General features: G+C 35.3%; 2 protein-coding genes across 2 annotated transcripts; one reads left to right on the top strand and one right to left on the bottom strand.

Moving 5' to 3' along the window:
• Positions 1 to 2912: 2912 nt before the first annotated feature.
• Positions 2913 to 23705, bottom strand: LOC144431672 (type I phosphatidylinositol 4,5-bisphosphate 4-phosphatase-B-like). Its single transcript, XM_078119648.1, has 2 exons — positions 21968 to 23705; positions 2913 to 5516 (listed from the first exon to the last, which is right to left on the bottom strand). Exon 1 carries the CDS (start codon positions 23554 to 23556, stop codon positions 22699 to 22701), a length of 858 nt encoding a protein of 285 aa, XP_077975774.1. The 5' UTR covers positions 23557 to 23705; the 3' UTR covers positions 2913 to 5516; positions 21968 to 22698.
• On the top strand, positions 5812 to 14782 carry LOC144418430 (uncharacterized). Its single transcript, XM_078109778.1, has 7 exons — positions 5812 to 5964; positions 6753 to 7023; positions 7268 to 7522; positions 8578 to 8881; positions 9343 to 9862; positions 10366 to 12407; positions 13185 to 14782. Exons 1-7 carry the CDS (start codon positions 5842 to 5844, stop codon positions 13966 to 13968), a joined length of 4299 nt encoding a protein of 1432 aa, XP_077965904.1. The 5' UTR covers positions 5812 to 5841; the 3' UTR covers positions 13969 to 14782.
• Positions 23706 to 23908: the final 203 nt, after the last annotated feature.

The following is a 23908-nucleotide window of genomic DNA, read 5'->3' as shown; positions in this document are numbered from 1 at the left end:
GAACCACTGACGTGACCCACCTCGTTTTATTCGTGACTCACCAAGGCACGACTAAAATTTAAAAAAAAATGCTAACAGAGAGAGAGAGAGAGATTTATTATTTTGTCAACCAGAAAACAAGCAATGGTACAATATAATATATACAAAATATGCAAGTCAATTCGGTATAGACTGGAGAGAGCGATACGACCATAAGGTCAACTAAGTCAGCTCCCCCGAAATGCACTATTAAAGAATCACAGTTAATGTATATAAACTATGTATCATCAGATCTGTTTGGCACACAATACATATATACGTTGATAATAAGACAAAAATTCAAAGAGTTTGGGCGTTGATTCTTGAGAAAGAAAAATATATAGACGCGAATTGTTGAATTCGGGCGTCGGAGCTTGGAAAGTAAAAATAAACCAGCGTGAGCGAGCTTTAAACTTGAAGAGTTGGAGTTGAGTTCTGGTACGTGAATAAAATTTTAAATAATTACTTACAGCGTAAACTAACTAAACTACAGCGTACATCAGTCGTGTGTTACAAAGGCTTTTACGTACTGTCTCAACTTAGTTTCATTGGCTTTTGACAAGAGGTCTGGGGCGACGACTTGGAACTTTAGGACTTGATCAACTTAATGAGATTTTCAGAATCCGTTGAACTCAATAATTTTCAATTTGAGAAGAAATTTTCCGCGAATCTCTGTACCATGAAATCTAGAAGCACATTCATTAAAATTAATGTAAAAAAAAATGATTTGTTGTGGTTGTTTTTTAACTGTTTTCGTCACAATCTTAGCTATAATACGGCTTTTTGATTCCAGTATAGAGTTGCGAGCAGTATGTTCCCCCGGTTTTTTCATTTTTTTTTTTTGGGGGGGGGGGTGCATTTTGCTTGTATGATTTTCCGAATCCATCGAAAAGGATTTTTCGACTTGCAATGATATTTTCTGAGTAAACAATTTCTCTGCAAATTCTTTTTATAGTTTTATCAATTTCTGAAAATCAAAAATAAAATAACAAAATTTCTGAATTGAAATGTTAATTCGGCTAGATAACTCATTTATTTATGTTCATTTTCACTTCAAAGATGTAACACAATATTTTTCTCAGACCTACAAATGCCTTTGTTGCCAATTTATTTAATCGCTATTTTAAATCAACATTCAGGATTCACGCAATCGTAAGTTTGCTAGGTTTATCTATCTAATACTAAAATAACACGAACACTATAGAAAAGCATGAGAAACTCAATTATCAATGTAATAAATATATGCATCTCGGTAACCGTTCTCTTTAAACAGGCACGTGTAATTTACAAGCGGTGAAGGCAGAGGATAAAACTCAGAATCAAATTAATTTGGTTTTGAAATCAGCCCTTAATGTATTCAACAGCTGTCGCTGATGTGAACGCAAGCCCTAAATAAGCCCTAAAAATCTTGATTTCGGTGTGTATTCTTCCTAAATCCGAAATTTCCCCCGACATATTCTTGTGCCGCGAAGACGAATATAATTACTTTTTTTGTTCTCGAATGGAACCATGACATCTTTGAGGAAAACGAGTTAATTTTTAATGATCGCGACAGATTAAAAACACTTTCTTAGACATTGAAAATCTCATAAATTCCTTGTGCGCGCAGCACACCAGTAGTGTTCTAAAACTACAGACTTAATATAAATTTTACTCCGTGGGATTGCAGACTTAGAAATATCTGTAACGGTGATATCTTGAAATTAATCGAGTGGCTCATATTGGTGAAATTGGCAAGAATACAAATCAAAACAAAATGTAATCGACATTTTTATGGTTGCGGATTACCGTGTTATTTTGGAGTACTGGTGCTTTTATTTTATCGACCCAATCGCAGATTTAATTTATCACAATTAAATGAATAAAGCAACCATTTTAAATAAGTATATCAATCATGGATTGAATATTTTATTCAACAGAAAAACCATTACATATCCGTTGAAAAAGTCGGCTCTTTTAACGACTGGCGTAATCTCGAGGACTGATTCAGAAGCCGTACCGCGGGGATTTCGTTTCGATGAATATGTATTTTTCATCTACTAATATACTTTACATGTATTTTAATTGTACTAAATTAAATATACTTTCTGGGATATTATACTAGATCTTTCAACGACAACGAACTCGCATGTGTGCAATATATATAAAAACTAAATAGAATCGGGCAGTTGACCACACGTTATTATGTCCGCGGATTGGCGTGGTATTTTAGATAGGTAATTGGTTTTTTTTGTGGTGAGTCGCCGCAACCGCGAGTTACCTTGAACACAAATGAATTAAAATAGAGAGACATTTAGAATTATTGTAGTTATTACGAGACAGAAAAATTTATTATAACACAAAAACGCTGGTATTTTTAACAAACGCGGAGACCGTTTCAGAAGCCGTTACATGTAAATTTCCGTTTCCATCTTGTGACCTCTCGCGCCCCCCAGTTGAAGAACCACTGTGCTAGATGGTAGTGACTTTATTGCAGTTGGAAGTCGATCAAAATGTATTTGAAGTCGATCGGAGTGGAATTTTCTTCTAAACTCCTTTAAAACCATGAGAATATTTGTCATATCATTATTAACGTTTCTCAGTAATTCATATGCATGCGAATCCGTGTTTTCACACATCAATTTCATAAAATTGAGGAATAGAAAGAACACGATATCGAAACTCAGTCTCGGTGTAAGTGCTTTATGTGCGAAGCCCAAAACTGCACATCTGCCAACTAAAGATTATAAGACTCGCGGAAAATGCAATAATAAGTTGCCTAACGGAGACATTGATTAAATACCTTGACCCACCGTCCCTTTTTCCAGGATAAAAGTTTGAATTGGAAAGAGGAATTTGACTCATTCAAACATAGTATTTTTTTTGTGCCTGCCTCATGAAAACTTATTGACAGGTATCAAAGCTAAAACTCAATAATGGAGGATATGCATTTATTTTACAACATAATAAAGGAATTTAACAAACATAAAACATAATATCAGGTTAACAATAATACAAGATATATTTCGGAAAAAATGGTCACAACAGTATGAAATGTACTTCACAATTCTGTTCAGAATGCAACAAATGAACATAGAATATGTATAACTTCTCAGCCAAATCACCATTTGGCCTATTTTGGGCAAGGATGTTATGTTATTAACTGCGTTTTGCGGTGGGTTGATGACAAATAGAGTCCTGATTCAATTGACATACTGTTTTGCAAAACAACTACCGAGAACTATTTATGTTATTTATATAACCAATTTTTCATTCAGTTAAGAATCTCTCCCGAGGAGTAAGCTTTCATAACATCAAACAATATGCCATGGTATGATTTTTTGGTTAAAATAGAAATAAACAACAATGCTAACTTAGGCTTTGCAAATGGAACTAATCAGTATTTCACATAGATGTTGAAAAAATCAATTCCCCATATTGCCATAGATATTGCGCGATAACAAAAAAACTTATCGCTAATGAATTTATGGCACAGCGAAACTTCCTACAGATATCACACGAACAAAAAGATTCTCTAAGAGTGCACAAAATGATCTAGAATTTAATCAAGTACATTGAAGTAGAGAGTTGAAGAAATGATGCTTCAACATAAATAAAATTAATCTTTGTCATATATTCCACCTGAAGTCAGAAATAATAATGGGACAGGAGTCCACAATTTTTTTACATTTCAATATATCCCATTCGCTAACAATTACCATTCGAAGTACTCATCTACAATAAAGAAATGTATTGTAGTCTCAATATGACAAAAAAGTCAATGAATATCCTTTCTTCCGGTGTTGTATAAGTGCAACAAGCTAATGCTAAATAGAATGGTAGTACTATTGCCAACAGTTGTATTTTGTATGTATACAATTAAATAGTTCTCTCCCAAATAAACAATACACAACACATCAGCAATAACAATGTGTGAAATAATCTCAGCTATTCCCACAAGAGATTCAATCACTAGTACAATGCAACAATAACAATCAAGAGTCCAATTGCTTATGTATATTTACCTTATGTAATGGAATTGTTTTCTATTCAAGATCCAATATTGTTGATAAAACTGACTTTATTAGTCCCTCAACAATTTGTATTTTCTAATAGATGACAAGTATGTGTGAAAAATTTAGTTTGATTAAATAAAATTTGAACCAAAGATCTAGGTTTTTAAGATTCGGACACCCCCTCCCCGCCCTTTTGAAATGTGGATAAAAGCGTTTCTCTGTATCATACATAGAAATTGTTTGGAACGGCTGGCTGTTACGGTCTAACTTGACAATTAACAATTCCAAGGCCGCCCCCTTTGAAAATTCCTAGCTACGCTCCGTTAAAGGGCATTCGAAATAATAGATTCAAAGAATGAAGGTGAATTGCTACTTTTGTCTACCATTCATGAAGAGAAAGTATTACCGTAATTATGTCAAATTTTATCGAAAAATGACACATATATCATGTTTTGATTCCTCCAGAATTAAATAAATTGGAGAACCCATAGCTGTTAAGATATTAATATCTCTATCAGCAAAATAGTTCTTATTCAAATTATTTATTGGGTATGTGTATGTTTGCTTTGAGCAAACTAGAAACCAACAAGACACACATTCCCAACCAATATTACAGAGTAGTGTACTATCCATACATAAAGCAATGCATTGGGTAACAATACATCTAATTTTATCCTTTAAAACAGCATTTGGATTGATCAAGATAGAATATAAAACATACAACTGGATCTACTGATCATGCAGAATGATTCACTTGAAAACTTACAGAGAGTTCAGCGAGAACGTTCATATTTGAACTTTTACACAACAAAAATGAGTTTACTACTATTTAAGAAAGTACTGATCGTTTTTTAAACAGACTAAACATGGAGATATGTGAAAGATACAGTAAACAAATAGCCACCCATTTCCCATGGATGTTCTGATGAAACAAAGGTTACAAGTTAAATACGAGTCATGCTCTCATGACGGCCTGTTACAAATTACCTCAGTCATGTGACAATAATGAGATATTTGAGTTCTGCGAGAAAGTGATTAAAAATATACACATGACCATAACAGTAAAGTATTGCACATAAAATTGGTCCAATTTGTTATAACATATTTACAATAAAATTAGAAACTCAGACTAGAAAATAAAAAAAGTTGAGCTGGGTGACTTTGTCCATAATTCAGTTGCTCAAAATCAGATACACTGCAAAAAAGTCACAAAAAAATTACCAAGATATATACAAAAATCCCCTGACAAGCTGAACATTGTGACATAATATCGAATTCAATCCAGTGGAGTTGGGTTAAAAGACTGTCTTCGTTTCAAATGTTTTCGTCTATTTTAGAACCATAATTTTTACAGAAGCTACAAAACTTGAAAGTGCCAACCCAATATGAATAATTTCATTTACATGTTACTGCACTTGGACTACAAGAGATAAAAATTACTACTTAAGGTTTGTTACCATATCCAAAATACCTATTCTAAACGATACAAATTTGGTACTATACCTCATTACCTTGCAGGCTTGTCCAAACGACCACATCTCTGGAGGTTGTAAGACATTATATCAGACTAATCCATTTGATATTCTGCAGTTCTATATTCATCGGATGCATAAAAAATATAAATTTACACTGCATATACGTGTAGTTAGGCTATGACCGAAAACAAAATTTCGATACCAGGAATTGTCGTTGACCTATTTCTATTAAGAATTTGTGTTTATTTTTGAACTTCAACAAAAAAAGTACAACAATCTTTTTGAAAAAAAATTCCTTCTAACAAAAAGCTTCTTTTCAGGGCAATGAATTAACAACCTACGGAGAACTGATCATGGAGAGTGAAATGAAAATGCAAGGAGCAAAAAACGAAAGACAAGTTTTCTTATTCGAGAAAATGATTTTGATTACAAAGAGAAGAGAAGACGGGTTTTTAGTGTGCAAAGCTAACATCATGGTAGGTCGAATAATAAAATTAAGATATTTAAACAATCGCCGAGATTGGCCTGCTAAAGAAATGGCTGGGCTTTTTCTGACCGGAAGACATTCCCGAACACAGTGATAAATGTATTATCTTGTATTGAGCTATGTTTAGAGTGGTGTCGTGAAAATGTTAAAGCTAGTATAAAAATACTTTCTATAGCTTTTTGTATCAGATTCATAGATATTGCTCTGATTTCCGCATTTCGTAAGACATAAGTTGCAATTAGAAATTGCGAATTCATGTTTTTCAAAAGACTACTTTTTGTAATATAAGTAATTAAAATTTAAGCCCATTTCGTACATTTTAATCCGATACGATTTATTATCAATATAATAATAATATAAAAAAAAATAGGTTTTATATCGTTAAATTTCATAGAAAATACGAAATCAAATTGAATTTCTAGATAAATCAGATTGTTTCCAATTGTATGACCTTATTGAGCGAAATGAATACGTGTTAGATGAAGTAGTCTGGTATTCAACGTACAGTCAGACGAATAATTTAATCTTCTTTTTTAAACTACTAAGCTTTCTTACTCGTTAAATTACAAAATTGGGGTTAATATTTTCATAAAAAATCAAAGTAAAAAAATACCATTTCCAAGAAAGCAATAGAATTTCGTTATAGACATAAATTACATCAATCAAATTCCGTCTGAACATGATATGAGCTAATATCGTAGTTCAAAATAGGCCAGAAATAATCGTTCATAAAACTTAATAGCCACCGCCTGCCGTAAATAAATTATTTTTTTTTAGTGTGCCAATTTGGTTCTTCTGGAAAGCATCCCCAACGTACCATTGGGATTTCAAATCCAACTTTTCGCGGATAGAGCTGCATGCGTTACTCCTCAACAAGGTAATGGATCGCAAGAGCAGGCTCGGCAACAATGCTATATTTTATTGGCGCCCTCGCAAGAAGAAAAAGCAGTTTGGACCTATCACATCAAAAGACTAATCATTGAGACAATGCAAGCATCTATTCCTCTGCAGGCGAAGAAAAGCATTATGCGAATGAGACCCGTCCGAGGTGAGAATTATTTTACGTTGAATTATTTATGTTGGTTGCAGTCTAAGAAATAGGTTTATAGTAGACTAATGGTATTCTCGATTAAATGACTAACAACCTTGATTCCACGATATTTCAAATCGTTTGGGCGCGACCTTCCTGGTAAGTCAATTTATTATTTCACCAAGGTCAGCCATATTACATGGATGCAAGACACTAAACGCGGCTTAATTTTGGTCATGATTATCATTGTACAATTTCTTAGACGGGGATGGTGACGGCGACTCCGAAGAAGATCGCATGCGAAAGAAAAGCAAATCGAGGTTTGGTCCAAGTGCTATCCTTGGCAACCAAGATGGAAAGAACAACAAATCTGCACTCGCTCGTTTAACCAGCACTGCTTCATCTGCGAATCTTCTGAACAGCGGAGCTAAGAAGACAACATCGTCTACTCCAGCAACACAATCGAAGCCTAGACGAAGATCAGACTCCATGTCTAGGAAGAATTTACACAAAAAAGGTGAGGCATCGGTTAAATCTCTCTTATTTTAACCACGTCGTAAATACAGGTATATCTATCAATAAATGGGTGTGTACTTATAAATTTGGTATGAATAAGGCGTCATAATTTGACATCTAATTTATGTGAATTACGTTTTTTACATCATCTAGCAATGTATCTTTCCGGACGAAAATATCTGGGAACGTATTATATATTTCATGGTAAGATCTGTGTGACGTCATTGCACGATAAGTCATGCTTGAGTGAACGCTGTAGTTAAATTCAATAGTATTAGTGAAGTACCAAAATGATTAGGATCATTTGTCTACTCGAGGTGCGAAGCGTTATAACACGCATTGATATCGCGGAGCATCTCGACAAGAACGAATAAATAGCGCTTGATTGCTTATGCTATATTTTTTTTTTCACAGTTTAGAGGTATTTGATTTTTAAACGATTGAGTTATTGTTGTGGTAAATACATCGAGTCATGCATGTGTGTTAATTATTTTCATAAAACTGTGTGACATATATTTGTGAACAACATGATTATATTTTTATATAACTTGCCAACGAAATTATTTCAATGTTTGCATAATTGCTGTCAAATTCCATTGCTACTTGCCTTTCCATAATCAACAATCATGAGTAAATCACCCCATTGTTTCATTACTTATTTACAAATTAAAACCTGTGGCCCGCGGGCCAAACGCGACCCTCAAGGAAAGACTTTTTAATTTGATTTAATTCGGTACCTGCAAGTAATTCCGATCTCTTTGCATTGCGAAGCCTATACCAAGTTATTATCTATGCCCATGACGTCACAATGCTCCGACAGCTAGCTTGTGCAAACAACGTATGTCATAAGATTTCAAATTGCCTATGTTGAAAAAAGATGCGGCCCGCGGTTTTACCCAGCCTTTAAAGGGGGCACACCCCTGGTCTGATCAAAACCCAAAACAGCGCATTGGTCTGTATGTCTGCCAAATAGCCCATAGGACGCTATTTGAAAGGAGATTTCTACCATATACATCTTCTTCCTAACTGTATACTCATCTTTTGACACTTTCTCAGCCTTGAAACGTAAAGACGAAGTGGAGAGCAGCGATGACATTAGCACAGATTCCGCTCCCAATACACCAGCCGGGAATAAAGTCGCTGGAAAATTCTCTTTTCCTGGATTCAGACAAAGCACTCGTTCTGGTCACGTAGCACAGCCAAGTAAACTAACAACGACACAAGCTCAAACCAGAGCAAACACTTCGCCCCAATTAATAAACTCGAAAAAGAAAACGACGCAAGCTGGCGGGGAAAATAAAAACGGATCAACGAATCAACCAGAAGTCGTTAAACGACACCATAATTCCGTTATATATAGGTAAGTTTTATGTTATTAATCTATTAGTTAAGGCTGACATGGGCAAACTGGCCCATGGGCCAAATCCGACTCGTTTGGTACTTCAATTTGGCCCGCCTGATGCGGTCACAACCAAACTAAAACCAAATTTTGATGTTTAAGCTAAAAAATAGCTAGGGAATTTGTTGAGATTGCAATCAAATTTAGTTTTGGTACGAATCTTACTGTTTTCCACTCTTGCTTTTGTAACACTGTAAATATTGTTCATAAAATGTCATTTTTTACATCCCACTTACATGGCCCGCCAGTCCGGGCCTTGCTTACTCCTGAGTTGCTGAACCTTGCTTACTCCTGAGTTAAGGATTGTCCGTTTTGAGTGAACCCATGGGAGAAGCATTTAAAGAAAATGACTTGAAATATGGTAAAATCTGCGGAGTTTTCTTGCAGTCTATTTAATTTTCTCCTACCTTTTTATATAACAGGCGACACAAACGTAGGACAAGTCAGCCAATTACAATAACTGAAAAGCGTCTAAGTATGAAACTTACAGAAGAAGATGAAGATGCAGCAGATAAAGACGATGAAGTGGACGGAGTCGAAAAATTTGACGATGATGACCTTATGAATTTTAACCCCTTGACTGCTCGTGAAAGTGTCAGTTGGGATATTCAGATAGTGGAAGCAGTTTTTGAACGCTATAAAAAAGAAGAGACATCGCCCGTGTCGCCCCAACCAGAGAAGTCTCCCGAACTGGGGTCCACGTATTTGACAGTGCCGAGTGATGTAGCTCCTTCGCCTTTGATGTCACTGGATCATACCCCGATTCTGAGTCAAAGACGAAAAAGTCGAATTGTTGTCGTTCCCTCTTCTGATACATCAGATGATGAAATTGAAAAGAAAAGGAAATCGTCTTCAGCAAGCACGAGTATTATTCGACGAAAGAAAGACAAGAACGCCCCAACTACACATAGAACAAGCGGCGTGGTGTACTCCTTGTCACAGGTATGCAACGTCCGCGATTTATTAATGTTTGTCATGAAATAAATGCTCTTATATTTTTCTTCTACACCCTAATTATTTTCCTGACGCTAATTCAAATATATTGTTTGGGCGTGCCCAATGCCAAATTATAATTGAATTCGTGATATATGTAAATGGCAGTAGTCATTAATAGGCTGGGATACTACATTCAATGTACGACGTATATGTTTCTAACAATTTATTTAGATGACAGTATAGTACACGCCAATCCGGTCATGTGGCACAACCATAAACAAAGCATAAAATAAATGGTTCTACTTTAGTATGCGATCTCGTCTGTGTGATCTCAGTGATTTTAGTTAGGATTAGGAACTGAATTCTATGAGAATGTCTTTATGAGATTAAACGCATGCCAAAATGGAATCACAATTAGTGCCTTTTTGGTATGTGATTGAGATCATGTGGAGCAAGTACGATCGCATCCTACTTGTCATTGAATAATTAAAATGTTGTTATTTTTACAGCAAAGAGACATGGAATCGAATGGTGATGCAAAATCAGTATTACGAAAAGCGTCTCAAGCACCAGATAACGTTAGAAATTCTCTCGTATTGCATGAGAGTGATACAGATGAAGAAACGAATCAAATACTCAAAGAAAAAGCCGTTACAGCAAGACGCAAAAGTTCCCTCAAACGCAGAGAACGTAATTTACGCAAAAAGGCTAACGGTACCTCTTCTCCGTCTAAACAACAGGGAGAAACTCACAACGGCGGCCCAAGAAGAGGGAGTCTCTATGACAACATGGATGACAACGTCAAAGTTAATGATGACGCCATGAATGCAACGGTAACGTCTTCTGAACAATGCGTGCCTACGCAAAGCATTGTCGATTCGAATACAAGCAGCACCACTTCCATTGTTACAGTACAATCGAGTTCATTGGCTTCTATATCGTCCACATCGACTGTCGATGTCACTTCTGCTAATTACAATAATAATAATGATGAATCGTTTAAAAAATCTAGAGATATGAATGTCAAAGTCAATAAAGATTTCAAACATATTCCAGTCGGCAAAGTGAGAGGACTCATCGACAAAATGTGGAATTCGCCACACGCTGAACCTATGTCGCCATCTTCGAAAGCAAAATTCATTATGACACCATCTTCAGGACGTACACCCATCACTAGCCCAACTTTCAGCTCTGAAAAATCATTTACGTTCGAACCAAAATCAGTTTCAGGAACGACGTCTCCTGTCGTGAGCCCCAAACTTGTTAAGAAATCAACTAATCCCAACTGCAATAACAATAATAATATTATATTTTCAACATCGCCGCGGCTTTCTGAAACGAATGATTTTATGGAATTAAATATTTCTGAGAAGCACGACAGCACTTCTGTCGTATCCAGCACCTGTGGTTCTATTATGTCTCATTCTGATCACAGCATAAACTCACAAAAAGGAAAACATTTTTCTAATAAGAACCTCATATCTACAAAGCCAGAAACAGTTTTGACTACCGGCAGCTTACCGCTAACTATAACAAGCAGTAGCGATAGCAGTGAGGGTGGAAGTAACACTATTACACAAAGGGTGAAACGGTTGTCTATGGGAGAACGCGATAATCAGAAAGCAGCTGATATCGATACGAACTCTGATATGAAAAAATCTAACACACCACTTTTGTATTTGAGACGTACTTTTTCACAAGAAGATACAAATCTAAATCGTCGTAGTTCGAATCTTGTTTTGGAAGCACGAATGAGCGCAGAATACACAAATGAAATTTCGTCGTCGTCTGCAATAAACACTGAAAGGATGAGCTGTAATCTTGATGGAGATGATTTCACATTCGGGGGCGTTGAAGAAACAATCTGTGATACAAAGCAATATGATTTCGAAAATCTTTGTATAACCACCCCCGATGATTCAAAAATTAAGGACAAAATGTCAGAGGAATTTGAACACGTTTGCAGCGATTTAGAAATCAGTACACGATTCAGTAGCCTCGAATCACATGCGTTTTCCGCGAGTGAAGAAGACAATTTGAAATTACCGAGAACAGAACTTGATATAAGAACAGAACAATTTTCTGTAGTTAGTCGCACAAAACATACAAATGATACTTCTATAGAAAATGTTGAAAATTCCGAAATTGGTACAAAAGAAAAGCCTAAAATTTACGGAATTAAACTACCCGATACTACCACTGGAATGCGAAGATATGGACAACAATACGGCCAGAACATACTTCCAAATCGATCCGATTCTATTCGTTCCACAAAGTCGGAATATATTTCCACCCGATTGTCGAATGCCAATAGAGACGGCGAAACGAGAGGAAGATCTTTGGGACTAAGAAGTCGAAATTCATTTGCCTCTACATTGTCGTCAAAAGAACTGCAGGTGATTCCTCAAAGCAATGTATCGAAATTGGCCAAACAATTCAGCGAAATTTGTATGCAATCAGAAAAACTTGCTGCATGTCCACCAAGACGGAGCAGATCTGTGGAGGCGGGAGCAAGAGCACGACACAGAATGAAAGCGCGTGAAGAAAGAAAGTGAGTAAATTACGTTCTTGTTTGCTTCGAATTAGAAAAAAAAGATACTCCTGTGAACCAAGATGGCGGACACCGGAACGTAGTATATACCAGATTAAGGTTAGGCCATAATTTTATGTACAAATACTGCGGAAGTCACTTGGTTAGTCCCTGAACTCGTGATACAACTAAAATAAGAACAGAATTATGGCTTAACCTTAACCTGGTACATATACTACATTCCAGTGTCCGCCATCTTGGTTCGAATACTACCGGAGTACCGGGAATAAATAAATTCCAGTTCTACGGAAGGGGAACCGACTGTTTTTTTTTTAATTATGACATTATGTTAACCAAAATTCTGATTTGAAACTGATCAGGAACTAATATTACTATTACAGGACCGACCTTAGGCCAACGCCACCGCGCAGTCGAATTTTCGGCAAAGTTATTGAATTTAACTATTATAAATTATATTCATGTATAAATCAGCGTGTTTATTCTGTGGAAACAAGGCATGTAAAGTAAAGTACTTTTATCGGGATCTTGTACTTGATTAAAAAAAATATAAAAATGGATTCATTTTCTCTGACAAAATCTCAAATTTCGGTCATCATTCTCCTATATATCTTGACTCTCCTTGCTTGGCTCCGCGAAATCCATTGCGTATACGACCCCGCATTTTCAAGGTCGGCCCTTGAGTCCGATTGGTTCCAAATTTTGTGTTCTTTTAAGCACAATATACAATATCCATTTTTTTTTGACTCAAAGTAAAAAATGATTTCTCAACATTTCCAGAAACCACGAACGATCAGACACCGCCGATGCTAAAGTCCAGTCGCCATCTCCTAGGGAAACTACAAATATAAAATCAATGTCTACGCAAGATCTGCAATCAAAAACAAAATCCCCCGAACTCGAAAAGAAGTCAAATCCTACAAACCAACGAACCGGACGGACACCTTCAAAATATTCATTCCAACAGGCGGCAGTGAAAGTCGACGAAACCTTCGTTTGCGAAACGGTTTCCAGACCAGCGAAGAAAACCCTAACCGTGGTATCATCGACACGTGTTTCTATAAGCGACGAGGACGACGTGTTTCCCGATTCACCTAAATCCATGCCATCACCGCCTAAGACAGATGACACTGAAGCCCCTAACAGAAAGAAACTGTCGCTCGTGGAACTTTTCGCCGCTAATCCACACAAGGAAAATCTTGCCAAACCTGAATCGCTCACAAATCAAAATGACGGTTCCTCGCCATTAGAAAATCCCGTCATACCTGAAATCAAATCCCATAATTCCGTCTTGCAAAACGCGACTGAGAGCCCTCCCAGCGTTCGAGTTATTTTGGTACGAACGCCGGACGATGAACAAGGACCAGGTATATTGGAGCCTCGAGTGCTGAACTTAGACTCGAGAAACAAAAGGGGAGCATTATCACCCCCGCCTTTAGAGAAGCGACATAGCTGGACAACGCGATTGGATGAGAGCGATGTGCCTCAACGAAGAACTAGGCTGAGGTCGTCGTCTTTGACGCGAAAGAGAAATCGAGCGATCATCTCACCCGAGTCGCGATGAATTTAAAATATATTATTATTTGTTAATATTTTAATCCACAATTTGGATAAAATGCTTGCTTGGCCAATCATGAGTTATACGAGTGGAAGTTCACTTCTAGATGCTTAGTTAATTTCGGACAAATCTGATCTATGCGCTTACCATGAATTTATCAAAGCCACCGGGTATAAAGCTGGATAATTTAAATATAGCTTTCGTGCAATATCATTTCGCTATATGTGACATCACTGACAAGTCACAATTCGATTAGATTTTTAGAAAGCAAGTGACGTTTACCTTATTAATAATAAAATAATATATCAGTATTTTATTTCCTTGTACTAGATAAATTACTACCTAACATGAAACTAATCTGGCATCCCGATATTGACTTAGCATATACTAATTACAACTAATTTCAACTACCCTAATCATATAGGAAATTTTTGCTATTGCTATGTGCGTTTGAGATCAAAATATTATATTACCTATATTTATCAACGCTAATTATTCATGCTTGACCCTTGGAAAATAGATTGTTTCAGATCGATGACAACGCACCTGCCTTTCTACTTATTGTCCTATATATTTATGTATTTCGTTTTATCGTGAATTATCAAATTTTCGCACAAAAGGGACTACTTCTGTCTCCAGTATTACCGCTATCACTTATTAAAATATTATTATTGCATTGATACTTTTTGTTCCATAATTTTTGTTGTTATATTTGCTATCTTAATTATTATTCTTGGTATTATATTGTTATTACAGCGTATGATGAAATAATATTCAATTTGCGCCTCGTGTTGGATATCAAAATAAATACAAAAATGAATATATGAGTTTTATTAAAATGCGAAGAACACAGACTGACAGAATATCATAAGTCCAAGTTCCCTGATATTTTGTCAAATGCACAGAAGCCACCAAGACTATGCACCTGGAAAGGCCAACTGATTTAAATATTGCTGTGATACACCATACGAAAAAGTTCACTTGATCACTCGACTAAAATAGTGAAAAAACTACTGTATTCCATCTTAGCCACAAAACTAATGTTACCACAGTTCCTACCTTTTTCTATAAATTCCTATTTTGTAAATTTTCGTCTTCCCTCGCTATGCATAAAGCTCTATTTTCCTTTACTTGTTCATGATTTAACGGCTCTTTAACTAGTTTTGAACGCAGCTCGCACTCCTCTTTTGTGCCGTTAAAATAGTATAGAGTCTGTAGAAATAAGTATTACAATAATAGTAAATAGCTGAATAATATAAGTAAAATTAGATAGAATACAAAGTAAAACTTCTACATTTCATACCCGAAAACAACCTAAACCGTTGGTTTAGAGAGAGTTAGACTCTAGAGCAGGGATGGCGAACCACTGACCACCCCCACCTCGTTTTATTCGTGACCCGGCACGACTGAAATTAAAAAAATGCTAACACAGAGAGAGAGAGAGATTTATTATTTCGTCAACCAGAAAACAAGCAATGGTACAATAAAATATATATATGCAAGTTAATTCGGTATGGTAATAAGACAAAAATTCAAAGAGTTTGGGCGTTGATTCTTGAGAAAGAAAAATATATTGGCGCGAATTGTTGAATTCGGGCGTCGGAGCTTGGAAAGTAAAAATAAACTAGCGTGAGCGGGCTTTAAATTTGAAGAGTTGGAGTTGAGTTCTGGTACTTAATTTTGTGTCAAAATTCCGTTAATTGACATACCGCAAAGGACTGAAGATTGCAGCCGGTATGGTAATTTTTAAAACCCCGAATCTTGGACGCATGTCTGCACCGCTGTGTACCGTTATTCAGCTATTGACTCTGACATCGTTCATGAAATAACAGTGCGATTGATCCGTCAATTTCTCGTAAGGTCTTGTCTCTTACGAAAGTGCATTTGCAGACTATTTCAGGGGTTATACGAGAACTAGATGCTAGTTTTCATTTTATTAGTTTCCCGCCTACTATGCTGTTGATAAAACAAAATCTTTCAGACTTGAAATAAAAACCTAGAAATCTGAAATAACAATGGGGCAATGTAAAAGACAATAATGTGGTTGAGAGCTGATCGAGAATATATATTTCTTCTAGAGTGGAATTCTCTCCAAACTCTTTGAAACCGTAAAATATTTTGCCGCATCATGCTAAACGTTTTTGGTAATTCATATGCGTGTTTTCGTACTCACAAAATTTTCTAATTTCACAAAATCGAATGCCATAAGAAGTCTCCAATTAAGGTGATGCATAAGTAAAGCCCAAAAATACACCAACATAAGCTTATAAGATTTGTTTCAGAAGTTTCATTATAGATACAAACATTGATTAAATATCTGTGACCCACTCTCTTCTGTTCGCCGATAAAATTATAATTTTTGACCCTTCATTAAAAAGGTTCGCCATCCCTGCTTTAGAGGAACAAGCGATGTCCTCGGGATTGAAATATTGGATCCATACAGGAAAAGAAAAATCGTTAAATAAATTTTACATCGTCAGCTGCTTGCACTTAGTTAAGGTGTGAAAATGCGGCAAAGAAATAAATATTAAACAATCAGGAGATTCGCTACCGATAATAATACTTCTGCAGCATAACATTGAAACATTCGTAAAATCAGGAGCCCCCGCCCCATCCCTAACAAGAAAGAAATAGAAAGAGCAAAATGGGAACCAGATTCGAAATATATACTGACCGGAAGTACGTGGCTAATTAAACTACGAAAGTATGATATATATTGCTAGCAATCTCTTCGTTCCGGCATAATTCAACCATCCGAAGTTCTTTTATTACAACAGCTGGGAAACATTCAGACTTCAGAGTGAATAAAATTTCAAATAATTACTTACAGCGTAAACTAACTAAACTACAGCGTACATCAGTCGTGTGTTACAAAGGCGTTTACGTACTGTCTCAACTTAGTTTCAGTGGCTTCTGACAAGAGGTCTGGGGCGACGACTTAGAACTTTAGGACTTGATCAACTTAATGAGATTTTCAGAATCCGTTGAACTCAATAATTTTCAATTTGAGAAGAAATTGTCCGCGAATCTCTGTATCATGAAATCTAGAAGCACATTCATTAAAATTAATGTAATAAAAAAAGGTTTGTTGTGGTTGTTTTTCAACTGTTTTTGTCACAATCTTAGCTATAATACGGCTTTTTGATTCCAGTATAGAGTTGCGAGCAGTATGTTCGCCAGCTTTTCATTTTTTTTTTGGGGGGGGGTGCATTTTGCTTGTATGATTTTCCGAATCCATCGAAAGGGATTTTTCGACTTGCAATGATATTTTCTGAGTAAACAATTTCCTCTACAAATTCTTTTTATAGTTTTATCAATTTCTGAAAATCAAAAATAAAATAACAAAATTTCCCCATAACTGAATTGAAATATTAATTCGGCTAGATAACTCATTTATTTATGTTCATTTTCACTTCAAAGATGTAACACAATATTTTTCTCAGACCTACAAATGCCTTTGTTGCCAATTTATTTAATCGCTATTTTAAATCAACATTCAGGATTCACGCAATCGTAAGTTTGCTAGGTTTATCTATCCAATACTAAAATAACACGAACACTATAGAAAAGCATGAGAAACTCAATTATCATTTTAATAAATATATGCATCTCGGTAACCATTCTCTTTAAACAGGCACGGGTAATTTACAAGCGGTGAAGGCAGAGGATAAAACTCAGAATAAAATTAATTTGGTTTAGAAATAAGCCCTTAATGTATTCAACAGCTGTCGCTGATGTGAACGCAAGCCCTAAATAAGCCCTAAAAATCTTGATTTCGGTGTGTATTCTTCCTAAATCCGAAATTTCCCCCGACATATTCTTGTGCCGCGAAGACGAATGTAATTACTTTTTTTGTTCTCGAATGGAACCATGACATCTTTGAGGAAAACGAGTTAATTTTTAATATAATCATCAGCGACGAGATGCTAAAGATAGAATAAAGAAGTGAATCCGCAACTAAAAATTCTCTTTATCGTAAAAGTGGCATTATAAAATACTAAAAATAAAACGGAAAACGCCATGAGTTTTGTTTTGGGGAGGATCGCGACAGATTAAAAACACTTTCTTAGACATTGAAAATCTCATAAATTCCTTGTGCGCGCAGCACACCAGTAGTGTTCTAAAACTACAGACTTAATATAAATTTTACTCCGTGGGATTGCAGACTTAGAAATATCTGTAACGGTGATATCTTGAAATTAATCGAGTGGCTCATATTGGTGAAATTGGCAAGAATACAAATCAAAACAAAATGTAATCGACATTTTTATGGTTGCGGATTACCGTGTTATTTTGGAGTACTGGTGCTTTTATTTTATCGACGCAATCGCAGATTTAATTTATCACAATTAAATGAATAAAGCAACCATTTTAAATAAGTATATCAATCATGGATTGAATATTTTATTCAACAGAAAAACCATTACATATCCGTTGAAAAAGTCGGCTCTTTTAACGACTGGCGTAATCTCGAGGACTGATTCAGAAGCCGTACCGCGGGGATTTCGTTTCGATGAATATGTATTTTTCATCTACTAATATACTTTACATGTATTTTAATTGTACTAAATTAAATATACTTTCTGGGATATTATACTAGATCTTTCAACGACAACGAACTCGCATGTGTGCAATATATATAAAAACTAAATAGAATCGCGCAGTTGACCACACTTTATTATGTCCGCGGATTGGCGTGGTATTTTAGATAGGTAATTGTTTTTTTTTGTGGTGAGTCGCCGCAACCGCGAGTTACAGTTGAACACAAATGAATTAAAATAGAGAGACATTTAGAATTATTGTAGTTATTACGAGACAAAAAAATTTATTATAACACGAAAACGCTGGTATTTTTAACAAACGCGGAGACCGTTTCAGAAGCCGTTACATGTAAATTTCCGTTTCCATCTTGTGACCTCTCGCGCCCCCCAGTTTAAGAACCACTGTGCTAGATGGTAGTGACTTTAATGCAGTTGAAAGTCGATCAAAATGTATGTGAAGTCGATCGGAGTGGAATTTTCTTCTAAACTCCTTTAAAACCATGAGAATATTTGTCATATCATTATTAACGTTTCTCAGTAATTCATATGCATGCGAATCCGTGTTTTCACACATCAATTTCATAAAATTGAGGAATAGAAAGAACACGATATCGAAACTCAGTCTCGGTGTAAGTGCTTTATGTGCGAAGCCCAAAACTGCACATCTGCCAACTAAAGATTATAAGACTCGCGGAAAATGCAATAATAAGTTGCCTAACGGAGACATTGATTAAATACCTTGACCCACCGTCCCTTTTTCCAGGATAAAAGTTTGAATTGGAAAGAGGAATTTGACTCATTCAAACATAGTATTTTTTTTGTGCCTGCCTCATGAAAACTTATTGACAGGTATCAAAGCTAAAACTCAATAATGGAGGATATGCATTTATTTTACAACATAATAAAGGAATTTAACAAACATAAAACATAATATCAGGTTAACAATAATACAAGATATATTTCGGAAAAAATGGTCACAACAGTATGAAATGTACTTCACAATTCTGTTCAGAATGCAACAAATGAACATAGAATATGTATAACTTCTCAGCCAAATCACCATTTGGCCTATTTTGGGCAAGGATGTTATGTTATTAACTGCGTTTTGCGGTTGGTGACAAAAAGAGTCTTAATTCAATTGACATACTGTTTTGCAAAACAACTACCGCTAACTATTTATGTTATTTATATAACCAATTTTTCATTCAGTTAAGAATCTCTCCTGAGGAGTAAGCTTTCATAACATCAAACAATATGCCATGGTATGAATTTTTGGTTAAAATAGAAATAAACAACAATGCTAACTTAGGCTTTGCAAATGGAACTAATCAGTATTTCACATAGATGTTGAAAAAATCAATTCCCCATATTGCCATACATATTGCGCGATAACAAAAAAACTTATCGCTAATGAATTTATGGCACAGCGAAACTTCCTACAGATATCACACAAACAAAAAGATTCTCTAACAGTGCACAAAATCTAGAATTTAATCAAGTACATTGAAGTAGAGAGTTGAAGAAATGATGCTTCAACATAAATAAAATTAGTCTTTGTCATATATTCCACCTGAAGTCAGAAATAACAATGGGACAGGAGTCCAATTTTTTTACATTTCAATATATCCCTTTCGCTAACAATTACCATTCAAAATTTTCATCTACAATAAAGAAATGTATTGTAGTCTCAATATGACAAAAAAGTCAATGAATATCACTTTCTTCCGGTGTTGTATAAGTGCAACAAGCTAATGCTAAATAGAATGGTAGTACTATTGCCAACAGTTGTATTTTGTATGTATACAATTAAATAGTTCTCTCCCAAATAAACAATACACAACACATCAGCAATAACAAGAAAGAACAATGACAATGTGTGAAATAATCTCAGCTATTCCCACAAGAGATTCAATCACTAGTACAATGCAACAATAACGATCAAGAGTCCAATTGCTTATGTATATTTACCTTATGTAATGGATTGTTTTCTATTTAAGATCCAATATTGTTGATAAAACTGACTTTATTAGTCCCTCAACAATTTGTATTTTCTAATAGATGACAAGTATGTGTGAAAAATTTAGTTTGATTAAATAAAATTTGAACCAAAGATCTAGGTTTTTAAGATTCGGACACCCCCTCCCCGCCCTTTTGAAATGTGGATAAAAGCGTTTCTCTGTATCATACATAGAAATTGTTTGGAACGGCTGGCTGTTACGGTCTAACTTGACAATTAACAATTCCAAGGCCGCCCCCTTTGAAAATTCCTTGCTACGCTCCGTTAAAGAGCATTCGAAATAATAGATTCAAAGAATGAAGGTGAATTGCTACTTTTGTCTACCATTCATGAAGAGAAAGTATTACCGTAATTATGTCAAATTTTATGGAAAAATGACACATATATCATGTTTTGATTCCTCCAGAATTAAATAAATTGGAGAACTCATAGCTGTTAAGATATTAATATCTCTATCAGCAAAATAGTTCTTATTCAAATTATTTATTGGGTATGTGTATGTTTGCTCTGAGCAAACTAGAAACCAACAAGACAAACTTTCCCAACCAATATTACAGAGTAGTGTACTATCCATACATAAAGCAATGCATTGGGTAACAATACATCTAATTTTATCCTTTAAAACAGCATTTGGATTGATCAAGATAGAATATAAAACATACAACTGGATCTACTGATCATGCAGAATGATTCACTTGAAAACTTACAGAGAGTTCAGCGAGAACGTTCATATTTGAACTTTTACACAACAAAAATGAGTTTACTACTATTTAAGAAAGTACTGATCGTTTTTTAAACAGACTAAACATGGAGATATGTCAAGATACAGTAAACAAATAGCCACCCATTTCCCATGGTTGTTCTGATGAAACAAAGGTCATAAGGTAAATATGCGTCATTCTCTCATGATGGCCTGTTATAAATTACCACAGTCATGTGACAATAATGAGAGATTTGAGTTCTGCGAGAAAGTCATTAAAAAATATACAAATGACCATAACAGTAAAGTATTGCACATAAAATTGGTCCAATTTGTTATAACATATTTACAATAAAAGTAGAAACTCAGACTAGAAAATAAAAAAAGTTGAGCTGGGTGACTTTGTCCATAATTCAGTTGCTCAAAATCAGATACACTGCAAAAAAGTCACAAAAAAATTACCAAGATATATACAAAAATCCCCTGACAAGCTGAACATTGCGACATAATATCGAATTCAATCCAGTGGAGTTGGGTTAAAAGACTGTCTTCGTTTCAAATGTTTTCGTCTATTTTAGAACCATAATTTTTACAGTAGCTACAAAACTTGAAAGTGCCAACCTAATATGGATAATTTCATTTTCATGTTACTGCACTTGGACTACAAGAGATAAAAATTACTACTTATTAAGGTTTGTTACCATATCCAAAATACCTATTATAAGCGATACAAATTTGGTACTATACCTTATTACCTTCAATGAATTAGGTGAGAGATTTAATGACTGTGAATAATAACATGAGGTGAATTCTCAAGCATGTCGAGGATATTATTATAATGACCAAAATATCACATTAACATGAGAAATCATTTACACGTCCAATTATTAGTAAATATCAATACAACCTCAAATACCCTAACTTAAAGGCTGCTTACTGCTGTACTAAAATAAAAAAAAATATGCGACAAAAAGTATTGAAAAATTGCAAAATTTAAAAAATGCTGAAATAAAAATGAATATATTGTAATACTTAACTAACACTATCATACTGAAAATTTCTTACTATAAATAAAATGTTCAACAGCCTTGCTAAGACACTGACTTAAGCACAGGCACATCGATTAATAGGTGACACTTTCCAAATCTGTAGCTAATTCCATTGAATACACATTATACACGAGCATATTTTCACAATGTCTCAATCCCCTATGATGACCTTATCAATTATCATCATATACTCTGTGTATTGAAGGTTGCTGACAACTTCAATTATGAACTTATATGGCTGAGAATATTCACTTCCAAATACTTAAAACCTAGTTGAGCTAAGCTTGATTAAATGTGTACACAAAGTCTGTTATTGGCTATTAGTTTCCTAGGAAATGTTTTTAATACAACAGCATACATAGGTACATATTTTACTGCTATTGGTTATGTTATAGGGTAGTGTACATTCATAACAGACATATGCTATATTTAAGTATATTGTAGGTATGGCCGCTCAATTCTACTAACTCTCATACAAACCAAACGAAAAGTACGTAACAACAATATTACAGATATGAGGAATAAGACAGCAAAGGAAGCATAACACCAGCGGCTCCAATGTGCTTCATCATCTGAGAAATGGACAGCTATTGCTGTAACACATCCTGCCAGTATAAGCATGATGACAGTGAGAACGGAAAACAACTTAATCCTTCTTGATCTATATCTTGGACCAAAAGAAGAATATTGACTGCAGTGTGGGCATGCATCATAAGCCTCTCCCGGTTGAACCCATGAGAATGATGTGTTGCAGTATGCACAAATGATTCTCCGAGTAGGATTCTGAGTTCTTCTTCCTTCTTCATCTCGATTAAAGTTTGTGATGCTGGCTGGTCCTAGACTGATGACACGTTTGCAGTTAGGTCTTGGACAAACAATTCGCTGAGAAGTTGCCTTACAAATTAGCAAGCAGTTGCATGGACAACGGACATATTTTTTTCCAGAGGGGGCAGGACGAATAGGAGTGGCTTCACCACACGAATGGCACTTAATGACATGAAGGTGAAGTTTTCCTTCAACACTCAACACAGTCTGACAAACTCTGCAGTTAATATGAGGTATAAGTGAACTTCCTGCGGAGCTACCTTCTGAAGGTGTTGGAGTTGTTGGATGAACATTGTAATATGGAGGGGGCTTGCTGGTTTTCTCATCATAGCTAGAATAAGGGGGTGGATCTCCTTCTTGCAAGCTATATTCCAATTGATGGACATCAGCTGGATTCTCAGAATCAACTTGAATTTGATGAGATAGCACTAGAGGAGACGATTCATCGTCTGTATCATCCATTGTACTTCACTATGTTTTTGCAATCAGAGAACACAATTTAGTTAGATACACTGTAAAAATCCATATTGGTTTATTCAAAGAACAAAAAACTTAATAGTGTACCAAGTTTTTTTGAAATCATGACCAGTGTAAAGACCACGCACAGATCAGATATGACTTATTATGAGTCAAGTAATAATAGTTGAATGAGACATGTTTCACAGTGACTTGGCATTCCTGTAGTTTTTACTGTCATGAAATAGTTCAGATCAAAGATCCCAACAAAAAACAACGAGTTATTTCATATTCTTGTTTCTTGCTATGGGATCCTTGTAAATGACTAACTATGCCAAATTGGTTATATCTCCTAGGT

The sequence above is a fragment of the Styela clava genome, chromosome 2, assembly GCF_964204865.1.
Source record: "Styela clava chromosome 2, kaStyClav1.hap1.2, whole genome shotgun sequence".
In the NCBI taxonomy this organism is placed as follows: Eukaryota; Metazoa; Chordata; class Ascidiacea; order Stolidobranchia; family Styelidae; genus Styela; species Styela clava.
This window is presented reverse-complemented; position numbering and strand designations above follow the sequence as displayed.